General features: G+C 43.8%; 1 protein-coding gene across 1 annotated transcript in view; it reads right to left on the bottom strand.

The window, feature by feature from the left end:
- Positions 1-13,476, bottom strand: part of NSFL1C (NSFL1 cofactor) — a 36,538-nt gene extending 23,062 nt beyond the window's left edge. Inside the window, exons 1-2 of the mRNA XM_077253017.1 lie at positions 13,236-13,476; positions 5,534-5,631 (exon numbers count right to left, since the gene is read on the bottom strand). Of these exons, the coding sequence (XP_077109132.1) occupies positions 5,534-5,631; positions 13,236-13,340 (203 nt within the window). The 5' untranslated portion in view covers positions 13,341-13,476. The remainder of the gene's footprint in view (positions 1-5,533; positions 5,632-13,235) is intronic.
- Positions 13,477-13,769: the final 293 nt, after the last annotated feature.

Raw genomic sequence — 13,769 nt, 5'->3', positions numbered from 1 at the left:
CACCCCATTTTGGAACCTACACCCCTTAAGGAATTTATCTAGATTTGTGGTATAAGTGATTAGACAATTTTATTCTTCAGGTCGGTGCGATTACAGTGATACCAGATTTATATTGGGTTTTTCTTGTTTGCCTGCTGTCACACATTAAAATATGCTTTTTATACCAAAAATCTAGTTTTTGCATAGCCTTATTTTGAGAGCTATAATTTTTCCATATTTCTGCAGACAGTCATGTGATGGCCTGTTTTTTTGCAGGACGAGTTGACGTTTTTATTCGTACCATTTTCAGGCACATGATCACTTTTCGTTTCTTGGGAGGCAGAATGAACAAAAACCAAAAACTCAGGATTTGTTGGAGTTTTTTTTTAGTGCCGTTCACCGTGTGCTAAAACTAGTAAGGCAGCTTTATTCTTCAAGTCAGTATGATTACAGCAATACCACATTTATATAGTTTTTTATGCTTTGACTCTTTACACAAAAACAAATTTTTTTGAAAAAAGTTAATTTTGCATCGCTTCATTCTGAGAGCTATAACTTTTTTATTTCTCTGCTGACTGAGCTGTATTATGGCTTCTTTTCAACAAGAGGACGCTTTCAGCAGTACTATTTTTACATTTATTTTTTATCACATTTTAGTCCACTTTTTTCCGGCGATATGATGAAAAAGCATAGTTTTTTTGCCACATGCTCTATTTACCGTGTTCAACAAAAGGGTTAACTATTGTGACAGTTTCATAGATCAGGTCGTTCCGAACTCAACAATATAAAATGCGTATTTTTATGTTTTTACATAAAATATTCATATTTACCGGCATAATAATTTTACTTTTTATTTATTTTGTGATTTTAAAAAAAAATAGTTTAAAAACATTTTTAACTTCACCCATATGGGACTTTAACTTTTATATGTCTGATCACTGGTCTCATGCATTGCAATACACATGTACTACATGTAATGCACGAGAGCTGTGAATTTTACTGGCAAGATCGCCTGAATACCTGGCAGACCCTGAGGTCATCATGTGATCTCCAGTTGCCTTCACAAAGCTCCGCTCCTCTGTGATCATGTCAAGGGGATGCCGGAAACATAAGAGACGAAGCACTTTCCCTCTATCTTCTAAATTAGAAGATAGCAAAGGGTTAACATCATGGGAACCTTATCCAATCAGATCTAAATGATGATGTCACCAGTCACAGCAATTGCAGCACCCTGATCGCTACGGGACCGCCTGCCGTTGATAAACGTCAGCGCTGCACAAAGCCCAGCAAGTGCCAATCTTTATCTACAGTGGGTGGTCACAAAGCGGTTAAAAGCTGCCAGTCAGAGCCGCGCTGTAGACTAGTCGGGCAGACAAGTCCCTGATGGCTTCTGCTTGTCCGTGCCCCTGGAGTGACTGGTCTCTCCCTGCGTTCATGTACAAACATACCTTGCGGAAATCATGCAGCCAGTGTCTGATAAATACTGTCCGTGGTTCGGGTAACACGCATCAGCTCTCAGGTTCCCTTTAACATCGCACAGTGGGCGCTGTGCAATAGACAACGTGCGCTGCTACATTTAAGTGAACCGATTTAGATTGCATTGCTTGTTGTCAATAACAGTTTTTATGTCTATTACTTGTATCGTATAATTTCATGATTTTCTTGTAAAATTTTCTTTTTGTTACCAAGCTGGAAGCTAATATTTTGGCCAAAGTGGGAGATTTCCTTGCAGAAAGATGACAGCCATCTTGTTTTATACCACAAAGTGAGGCATCGCCTGAGTAAATGTTTGTTGATAATGCTTTTACATTTGGTTAACCCCTTAGTGACTGAGTCAATTTTGACCTTAATGACCAAGCCAATTTTTACAATTCTGACCACTCTCACTTTACGCGGTAATAACTCTGGAACGCTTGCATGGATACCACTAATTCTGAAACTGTTTTTTGTGACATATTGTACTTCACAACAGTGGTAGAATTTATTCAATATGACTTGTGTTTATGAAAAAAAAATAAAAAAAAGAAATTTGTCAAAAATTTTGAAAATTTTGCAATTTTCAAGCTTAATTTTGGTGGCATTTAATCAGAGTTATGTCACACACAATAGCTCATAAATAACATTTTGGAAACAATTTTTTTTGGTTAGGAAGTTAGAAGGGTTAAAAGTTGACCGGCGAGTTCTCATTTTTCCAACAAAACCATTTTTTAGGGACCACATTACATTTGAAGTCACTTTGAGGGGTCTATATGACAGAAAATACCCCAAAGTGACACCATTCTATAAACTGCACCCTCAAGGTGCGTAAAACCACATTCAAGAAGTTTATTAACCTTTCAAGTGCTTCACAGTAACTGAAGCAATGTGTAAGAAAAAAATTAACATTTAACTTTTTCAATAAAAAAATCTACTTTAGACCCAAATTTTTCTATTTTCACAAGTGTAACAAGAGAAAATGGACCCCAAAAGTTGTTGTGCAATTTCTCCGGAGTATGCCAATACCTCATATATGGGGGAAAGCCACTGTTTGGGCAGACGGCAGGGCTCAGAAGGGAAGGAGCGCCATTTGACTTTTTGAAAGCAAAATTGGCTGGAATCGATGGCGGGTATCATGTGGCGTTTGGAGACCACCCTGATGTGCCTAAACAGTGGAATCCCCCCACAAGTGACCTCATTTTGGAAACCACAGCCCTCAAGGATTACCGTATATACTCTAGTATAAGCCGACCCGCCTAATTTTGCCACAAAAAACTGGGAAAACTTAATGACTCGAGTATAAGCCTAGGGTGGAAACTGCAGCAGCCACCGGTAAATTTCAAAAATAAAAATAGATACCAATAAAAGTAAAATTAATTGAGACATCAGTAGTTTAAGTGTTTTTGAATATCCATATTGAATCAGGAGCCCCATATAATGCTCTATACAGTTCATGATGGGCCCCATAAGATGCTCAGTATTAAAATATGCTCCATATAATGCTGCACAAATGTGGATTATGGCCCCATGAGATGCTCCATACAAATATTTGCCCCCATATCATGCGGCACATGGCCCCATACAGATGCCCCATACAGATATTTGCCCCCATATCATGCTGCACATGGCCACATAAGATGCCCCATACAGATATATGCCCCCATATCATGCTGCACATGGCCACCCCATACAGATATTTGCCCCCATATAATGCTGCACATGGCCACATAAGATGCTCCATACCGATATTTGCCCCATATGCTGTTGCTGCGATTAAAAAAATAAAAACATTACATACTCACCTCTCCGGCACTTGCTATATAGTCACCTGCTCCCCGTTCCACCGCTGACCGCCGCTGTGTCTTCCCATCCTCTGCTCCGACGTTCAGGAAGAGGGCGGCGCGCACTAATCGCGTCACCGCGCCCTCTGACCTGAGCATCACTGCAGAAGACACAGCGGCGCCGATGGTGGAACGAGGACCAGGTGAATATCGCGCACTGCTCCTCGTCATACTTACCTACTCCTGGCGCCGTCACTGCACGTCTGTTCCCCGGCACCGCATTTTCTTCCTGTAGTGAGCGGTCACCGTTACCGCTCATTACAGTAATGAATATGCGGCACCACCCCTATGGGAGGTGGAGCCGCATATTCATTACTGTAATGAGCGGTACCATGTGACCGCTCACTACAGGAAGAAACTGCAGCGTCGGGAAGCAGGGACCGCGCCAGGAGTAGGTGAGTATTATTAGACAGCCCCCGCTCCCTCTCCCCTGCCGACCCCTGGGTATGACTCGAGTATAAGCCGAGAGGGGGACTTTCAGCCCAAAAAAGTGGGCTGAAAATCTCGGCTTATACTCGAGTATATACGGTATGTTCAGGGGAATAGTGAGCATTTTGAACCCACAGGTACGACAGAGAATTTGATAACATTAGATTGTCATACTGAATATATCGTCATTATTGCTGAGCGCAAGAACTCGCCACTCCAGTTTGCATCGGGTGCTCGGGTATGCACCGAAAATCGCAGGAGCTTGAGTGACATGCCCTGCATATTTCACAACTGGTAGACACCCCAAGAAAAACATGCGGGGGTCCCTGATACTCCGTGCACCCAATGCAAACTCAAGAGCACTTTCGCTCAACACTAGCAGTCATATCGTCATTTTTGTTTTACTTCTCAAAACCCCCCAATTCTAGCTCCAAACCACCCCAAACCCTAACTCCAAAGAATGGAAAAAATTGCAATTTTTTTTAGTTTATAGTTTTTTTTTTCTAACTAAGGGGGTAACAAAGGGGGATTTGATCTACTTTTTTTTTTTATTTTGATCACTGTTATAGGGTCTATCACAGTGATCAAAAGGAACCAATAGGAAAAACTCCCTATTGTTGCCGGGTACCGGCCAGCAGATCACTGCGTGTGCGCTCGCCATTTTTTTCTAAGGAAAATGACAAGGAGGGCCGGAGCAGGAGAGTCCGGGGATGGCAGAAGTATCAGGGGGACCCCATTTCCCTCTTCTCTGATATGCTAGATCCTATCAGAGGAGAGTGAAATGAATTTGAAATCCGACTTTTTTCGGTAATCGCTGTTATTCGGTGAGTAATGACGATCACGTGATGGGGACCGTAAAAAACGAACCTGATCATGTACACCAGGGTCTTGGATACCCCGGTAGACGAGACCTCAGAGATTTTCTGACACTGGGGGGACGCTATACTCATATTTCTCAGCATCCTTAAAAAGCAGCGCTGAGGAATAAAGCCTCTTAACTGCCGCCAATAAAAGGTGTATCGGCGGTCGTTAAGGGGTTAAATCTTTTACTATATGTAGTAACAAAAAACATTTTTCAGAAGCTAATACCCTGCTTGAAAAGAAGCTCACACTGATTTTTGTGCTGTAAAGATTTTTAGCCCTATTAAATATTTGTTATACTGCTAGGGTGACATGATCGTCCTCGGAGGACAGTGCTCCTGAAGGCTTCTTTCACACTTGGGTCATTTGGCCTCTGTAACAATGCATCGTTTCGGGAAAAAAAGCGCATCCTGCAAATGTGCCCTCAGGATGCGTTTTTTTCCCATAGACTTGAATTGCTGACGGATTGTGACGTATGGCCATACGTCGCATCCATCGTGCACTGGATGTGTCGTGTTTTGGCGGACCGTCGTCACGAAAAAACGTTCAAGGAAACATTTTTTCGTACGTCGGATCCTGCATTTCCTACCGCGCATGTGCGGCCGGAACTCCGCCCGCTCCTCCCTGGGACTTTAGAATGGGCAGCGGATGCGTTGAAAAACTGCATCTGCTGCCCACGTTGTGCCGAATTTTCACAACGTCCGTCGGTACGTCGCGCCGACGCTTAGCAACGGCCGCGTACCGACGCAAGTGTGAAAGAAGCCTTAGACCTCTTTACGAAATGAACAAGTTTCAATGCTATTATTTCTACCCTCAGAACCAAATACAAAAACAAAACAGTATTTTTATTCCAAGAATTAGTTAAAAGAATAAAATAAAATTGGTGATGCATCCCATGTATCAGTGATCTTAAGTGAAAGGAAGCATGTCATTGTCAGGGCACTTACCTGGGTCCCGAACCACGTGAAGTGGAACCTTGGGGAGGCTGTGGAAGGGTCACTATGTCATCATCTCCTCCGTCCTCATAGAAACTGGCCAGAGCTAGCTGGAAGGAGGAGAAAATCAAATTAATAGTTTTTTTTTCTCTACCAAAACATTTGATACTTAGAAGTGTTTGGGTATTTTATGAATTACACCCCCCTCCCCATTCTATAATATATTGGGAAGTTACAGACACTATTAGATGATTAGCTAAGATAAGATGAACTACAAATTCCATTGCTCTACACTGTCAATACTCTATGATCTTTTGCAAGTGCTAAAGAGGCAAGCGACTGTCAATTCCGGAAACAATGCAAGTCCTTTGGGTCATATATCAGTGCAGCTATGCTTGCTGACATCAGGATTTTATTCTGCAGCCATGTCAAAACACAGAAAATAAAATTAATTGCTTTGTGCACAAACAACCTAGATATAAATGTGCTCATAGTATATACAAACAGAGCTACAGTTTAAAGCATGGAGGAGGAGCAGCCTAAGTCTCTGATGTAACTGGGGATGGATTTCAGACTTCCCCAAACTGCAATAGATAATGTAGCTAAGGCCACTTTCACATGTTCAGTATTTAATCAGTATTTGTAAGCCAAAACTAGGAGTAATCTGATAATAGAAACACGTCACCACTTCTGTATTTATCACCTACTCCTGGTTTTGGCTTACAAATACTGATGTAAAATACTGACCAAATACTGAACATGGCCTAAGCAGAAGTTACCATCACTGCAGGTAAATATTTCCCAAGATACTGATTTATACACACTAGAGCGTAATGCAGACCCACTGTTCTACAGCCAAATTGGTTCAGAAACTACAATAGTTGAACTTAACTAATTGTGTGGTGCTGAAAACAAAATATGATACTTAAATTTGCCAATTGGCTCCAATTATCAAGATCCATAGAAGGTTGTAATTACTTGTGACACCTATCTTCAAGCTTATAGAAAAATTGCATCTTTATTATTTCGTTATTATTGCATTGTTAGTAGCTCGTCTATTCTATCATCTTCGGTCGATCAATCAAGAAAACGCCAACTCAGCTCCAATAATGTAACCCTGATTACAGCTGCATCACCTACTTTTATAAATGCTCTGTGTAAGTTATACAGTTTGAGAATTTCTTAGCATATTGACAAGTTTCTATATGTTTTTTCAGATATGCCTCGTGCTTGCATTAACAAACCAGATTGTTTTTGCTAAATATGCGGAAGAGTCTCTTCTGCGTCACAAAGGTGAAACTTTACTACCATGATAAGGAAAGCCTTCAACTTGTATTTTGGCAGCAGAATAGGAGAATCAGTAGTGATGAGCGAGGGTGCTCGTTACTCTGGTTTTCCGAGCATGCTCGGGCGGTCTCTGAGTATTCGTATGTGCTCGGAGATTTAGTTTCTGTCTCCGTAGCTGCATGATTTGCGGCTGCTAGCCAGACGGAGTACATGTGGGGGTTGCCTGTTTGTTAGGGTATCCCCACATGTATTCAGGCTGTCTAGCAACCACAAATCATGCAGCTACGGAGGCAGAAACTATAAGTATACTCGCTCATCACTAGAGATCAGGACAAGAACTGGGCTTTACACATATGCTGTAATAGATGTGTATCAGATCTTACCCAGTGGTTGCCTGGTAAGAGGCAATCTGTGCCTTCTGCAGTCCCAGCGATCTAGAGAGCCAACCGATCACACTACCAATTGCTATTTCTGCATGGTGCCTCCCAATATGACAGTAGTTTCAAGTAGGAAGTGGACTTTACAGAATCCAAACATTCTATCTGCAATAAGCCCAGTACCACATACAAAAGAACTGCCGGTTCCAAAAGCACCAGAAACATTTTCAGTCAAGTCAAGTGAAGAAGAAGAGGGCGCTTGGTGTCATGTACCTTCTTCCTCTCACGACCCAGACTGTGTCAGCAACCTTAAAAGGAATCTGTCACCTACTTTTTCGTATATAAGCTTCGGCCACCGCCATCAGGGGCTTATCTACGGCATTTTGTAATGCTGTAGGTAATCCCCCCCCCCCCCCCGGATGTAACCTGAAAGATAAGAAAAACAAGTTAGATTATACTCACCTGGGGGGGGGGGGAACGGTCCGGGTCTGGTGCCTCCCATCTTCATACGATGACGTCTCTACTGCAGTGCGCAGGCGCTGGGCTTCTCTGACCTTTCCCGGCGCCTGCGTACTGCAGTACTTTGCTCTGCCCTCAGCAGGGCAGATAAAGTACACCTGCGCCGGAGCCGCAACAGGATGCAAGTAAGAGGATGTCATCGCATGAAGATGGGAGGCGCCGGACCGCGAGGCCCATCGGTCCGGGCCGCACCCCCAGGTGAATATAAGGCTACTTTCACACTAGGGTTTTTTTGCCTCCGTTGCAATTTGAGAAAAAACGCATCCTGCAAAAGTGCTTGTAGGATGCGTTTTTTCTCCATTGACCTGCATTAGCGACGCATTGCCACACGTCGCATCCGTCGTGCGACGGGATGCGTCGTGTTGTGGCGGACCATCGGCACAAAAAAACGCTACATGTAACTTTTTTTTGTGCGACTTGTCCGCCAATTCCGATCGCGCATGCGCGGCCGGAACTCCGCCCCCGCCTCCCCGCACCTCACAATGGGGCAGCGGATGCGTGGAAAAACAGCATCCGCTGCCCCTGTTGTGCGGCGCTTCCACAGCTAGCGTCGGTGCGCTGCAACGTCGCATAGCGACGTGCAGTGCACGACGCTAGTGTGAAAGTAGCCTAATCTAACTTGTTTTTCCTATCTTTCAGGTTACATTGGGGGCTTATCTACAGCATTACAGAATGTTGTAGATAAGCCCCTGATGGCGGTGGCCAAATCTTATATACGAAAAAGTATAGCCAGTCAGCACATCAGCCGGACCCGCCAGCACCTGCCGTGCCAGTCAGCACATCAGCCGGACCTGCCAGCACCTGCCGTGCCAGTCAGCACATCAGCCGGACCCGCCAGCACCTGCCGTGCCAGTCAGCACATCAGCCGGACCCGCCAGCACCTGCCATGCCAGTCAGCACATCAGCCGGACCCGCCAGCACCTGCCGTGCCAGTCTGCACATCAGCCGGACCCGCCTGCACCTGCCGTACCAGTCCGCACCAACATCTGTTCTTTCCCTCTGGGCCATTCCAGCTGACGGTCTCTTGGGGGGTCAGCTGTTGTGCTCCGCAGTCTGTCCTGGAATAGCATGTCTTGTTTATCGGGAGCCATGCCTAACCATTCCATCAGGGGCTCTAGTGAAAAGTCAGGTGCTCACCTAGTAATGCCCCTCCAGCATCTCCTCGGACCACGGCACAGTGGTTCCACCACTCCCGTTACAACTTCTTCCTGGAGGGCAACCTTGTGGCATGCAAATACATCAACAGTTTAATGGACTCTGTGAAGATAAGTCATAACCAAGAGGAATGGAGGCTCTTCATTGATTCGCCCAAAACGAGAGTAAAAGCAGTCTGGCTGCATAATAGCAATGCACAAACTTCAATTCCAGATGGTTATGCAGTCTACATGAAAGAAACTTATGACAACATGAAACAGCTGTTGAGGTGCCTGAACCATGACCAACCATTTGTGGCTCCTCTGTGGTGACTTAAAGGGGGATGTCCTCTTACTTGGTCTCCAGGTTGGGTACACAAAGTACTGTTGCTTTCTGTGTGAGTGGGATAGTCGTGCAAGAGAACATCACTACAATAAAAGAGACTGGCCTCCCCGACATTCATTTCAGCCAGGCAGTAAAAATGTCCTGCACTTGTTGATCCACATAAGATTTTGTCACCACCATTGCATATCAAGTTGGTCCTAATGACGAACTCAAGTATCTCATTGATAAATTTCCAAGTTTTAATGAAGCAAATATAAAGAAAGAAGTCTTTATTGGACCTCAGATTCGTTAGCATCTTGAAGATGAGGATTTTCTCATTTTTTGGCAAACTCAAGAGCAGATAATTATGAAGAGTTGGGTGAGAATCTCCCCAAAACATAAGGATCTTGGCTGTAACATGTCCTTACAGATTCATTTCTTACATTCACATCTAGAATTTTTTCCACCAAACTGCGGAGCAGTGAGCAACGAGCATGATGAGAGATTTCACCAAGATATTGCGGCTATAGAGAAAGGATATAAAAAAATGAAATCCATCAATTCAAGCTTGCAGATTACTGATGGACAATTGTAAAAGGTGATCCGATGCAAAAAAGTGGTCACTGAATGAGGACCAAATTTTGTGGTGCAATTACTGTAACTGTTTATAATTCACAATAGTGATTAAATTTGATTTAGTTATTTGAATTGTTGCTAACTTTCCTCTAAAATATTGCAAAATTGTCATAAAATATTCGGCATCTTCATATTTGCAGAAATAATGTTTCAAAGAAGAAAACTTTTATGCATGAATTATATGTAGCAGTAAAAAGAAAACTCTTTGATATCACAGAAACAAGAGCCAACTAAAAATATTCATGATATGAATTTAGGAGTTCAAAACCATTAAAAAATGGCTCATCTCATACCTGAACCTGGCAACTATTGAAAATATGTAGAACAGTGAACATGTCTCACCTCTTGATCCATCCTGGCCATTGCTTAGTTACAGGAAATGCAGCTAATGGGACTCAAGATTTCAGAGCGCTACCTGCACATGGAGGAAAGGTGTTCGCTAGTACCTGGGCAGACCCCAACAGGAAAACGGTCCCTGGGGTCCCAAATGTAGATTACATAGCAAGTATTTAGTTTAAAGGCAATTTCCATTACTTTAAACCTAATGGGCTAACTTTAAGATAGAAGTAAACACCTAAGGGGAGAAGTTGGCAGTGGGTCAGTACAGAACTTTACATAGCAGATACATATTCCTTGCTGTGGTTCCCTGGGTCAGTAGAGAACTTTACATAGCAGTTAGATACATATTCCTTGCTGTGGTTCCGTGGGTCAGTACAGAACTTTACATAGCAGATACACATTCCTTGCTGTGGTTCCCTGGGTCAGTATAGAACTTTACATAGCAGTTAGATACATATTCCTTGCTGTGGTTCCGTGGGTCAGTACAGAACTTTACATAGCAGTTAGATACATATTCCTTGCTGTGGTTCCGTGGGTCAGTACAGAACTTTACATGGCAGTTAGATACATATTTCTTACTGTGGTTCCGTGGGTCAGTAAAGAACTTTACATAGCAGTTAGATACATATTCCTTGCTGTGGTTCCGTGGGTCAGTACAGAACTTTACATAGCAGTTAGATACATATTTCTTGCTGTGGTTCCGTGGGTCAGTACAGAACTTTACATGGCAGTTAGATACATATTCCTTGCTATGGTTCCGTGGGTCAGTACAGAGCTTTACATAGCAGTTAGATACATATTCCTTGCTGTGGTTAAGTGGGTCAGTACAGAACTTTACATAGCAGTTAGATACATATTCCTTGCTGTGGTTCCGTGGGTCAGTACAGAACTTTACATGGCAGTTAGATACATATTTCTTACTGTGGTTCTGTGGGTCAGTACAGAACTTTACATAGCAGTTAGATACATATTCCTTGCTGTGGTTCCGTGGGTCAGTACAGAACTTTACATAGCAGTTAGATACATATTTCTTGCTGTGGTTCCGTGGGTCAGTACAGAACTTTACATGGCAGTTAGATACATATTCCTTGCTGTGGTTCCGTGGGTCAGTACAGAACTTTACATAGCAGTTAGATACATATTTCTTGCTGTGGTTCCGTGGGTCAGTACAGAACTTTACATGGCAGTTAGATACATATTCCTTGCTATGGTTCCGTGGGTCAGTACAGAGCTTTACATAGCAGTTAGATACATATTCCTTGCTGTGGTTAAGTGGGTCAGTACAGAACTTTACATAGCAGTTAGATACATATTCCTTGCTGTGGTTCCGTGGGTCAGTACAGAACTTTACATGGCAGTTAGATACATATTTCTTACTGTGGTTCTGTGGGTCAGTACAGAACTTTACATAGCAGTTAGATACATATTCCTTGCTGTGGTTCCGTGGGTCAGTACAGAACTTTACATAGCAGTTAGATACATATTTCTTGCTGTGGTTCCGTGGGTCAGTACAGAACTTTACATGGCAGTTAGATACATATTCCTTGCTGTGGTTCCGTGGGTCAGTACAGAACTTTACATGGCAGTTAGATACATATTCCTTGCTGTGGTTCCGTGGGTCAGTACAGAACTTTACATAGCAGTTAGATACATATTTCTTGCTGTGGTTCCGTGGGTCAGTACAGAACTTTACATGGCAGTTAGATACATATTCCTTGCTATGGTTCCGTGGGTCAGTACAGAGCTTTACATAGCAGTTAGATACATATTCCTTGCTGTGGTTAAGTGGGTCAGTACAGAACTTTACATAGCAGTTAGATACATATTCCTTGCTGTGGTTCCGTGGGTCAGTACAGAACTTTACATGGCAGTTAGATACATATTTCTTACTGTGGTTCTGTGGGTCAGTACAGAACTTTACATGGCAGTTAGATACATATTCCTTGCTGTGGTTCCGTGGGTCAGTACAGAACTTTACATAGCAGTTAGATACATATTTCTTGCTGTGGTTCCGTGGGTCAGTACAGAACTTTACATGGCAGTTAGATACATATTTCTTGCTGTGGTTCCGTGGGTCAGTACAGAACTTTACATGGCAGTTAGATACATATTTCTTGCTGTGGTTCCGTGGGTCAGTACAGAACTTTACATGGCAGTTAGATACATATTCCTTGCTGTGGTTCCCTGGTGCAGTGAGCATCAGATCGTCCTGTTTTGCAGCTCTGTGTGCACAGCCTCCTGCCATCTGCCGGTGTTTACCACTGAGCCCGGGCGTGGTGCTGAGTGACAGCTGGCAGGCAGGTGACGTCTGGTTCTCTTGTACGAAGTCCCTGAACTTTCTCATCTTTATTTTTTTATTTCTTCGCCATTTTTAAAGTTTATATTTGCACTTGGTGAATGGGAACGTTCTAGTTACATTCTGAAACCTGTACAACCCTGGTACTTTTTTACAGCTGGAGCTTTGGTGCATTTTTTTCCCATGGTTACACGTTCCTCTGAGATATCCAGCCTGATACATTGTTAGGAACGATCCGGATCGGAGAGATTTATGTAGTTGATGTGCTAGATACAACTGTAACGGACCCTCAGCTGTGAGAAGCGTTAGGTCTGCACAGGTTCTTAGCTCGCTCATTCCCATCCACGGACAGATTCATACATCCTTATTGTCACTGATTGATGATGACATTTCCCGCAGCGATGGTGCTGATTCAGCAAAATGTGGCCGATTTACCTCAGTTTCACAGCACACACAATTCTCATGCAGGGTCACTAAGTGGTGAGAGCTACACTGTAAAAATCCCCCTTTAACTAACTACAATGGCTTGGAACTATAACTCCCAGCATGCCTTACAATTGACAAGAATGCAAAAGTATAATGGGACTTGTAGTCCAACAGGAGCTGCCTAGATGGAGGTTTATCGGGGGCAGTGATAGAGGGACTGGGGTGTATAAAAGAAAAATGATAGCCGGGGAGGAGCCGTGGATCGGTCTCGGGTGGGTCAGGCAGATGACAGTGCGTTCTGCTCCCCGGGTGTTCACACTCCCCTTCCCTACGTCCGCGCCTTTCCTCCTTTTTTCCAACTTCCGCCTCACAGTACCTGCAGGTCCCAGCCGGCGGACTCAAGAAAAAACCGCGCTCTCTCCTCCTCCGAGCCGGTCACCAACACAAACTCTCGCACCGCTTCCTCCTGCTGAGCCGCCATCTTACTGTGCGGCAACAATGACGGCCCCCGGAAACTGTGCCCCAGCGCTCAACGTTCCCAGGGCGCTGGCGTGTGTCCCCGCGTAACCTTTTCCCCCGGAAACTCAGCCTCTGCTGCCATAGACATAAGGATAGGCAGCCCTCTGTAGCTGTGGTGGTCTCTATCTTTCAGTATTACCATACCAGGCATGCTGGGACTTGTAGTTTGTAACATTTAAGGAGTCACCGACTGAGAGAGAACTGCTGTATATTATAAGTGATGTTACTGATATTGGCAGGAGTCCCCCAGTACCAGGGCACAACGTACTGAAAAAGGGGGCAAAAACGCATTTCTGCCATTGTGGGGGCTTAAGATTTTACCGTGTTCACTGTTCTGTAAAAATGATGTGGTAACATGATTCCTCGGGTCAGTGCGATTACGGCGACACCA

This window comes from Ranitomeya variabilis, chromosome 4 (assembly GCF_051348905.1).
Source record: "Ranitomeya variabilis isolate aRanVar5 chromosome 4, aRanVar5.hap1, whole genome shotgun sequence".
Taxonomy (NCBI): Eukaryota; Metazoa; Chordata; class Amphibia; order Anura; family Dendrobatidae; genus Ranitomeya; species Ranitomeya variabilis.
Note: the sequence above shows the minus strand (reverse complement) of the source record. Positions and strands in the feature narration are given on the sequence as shown.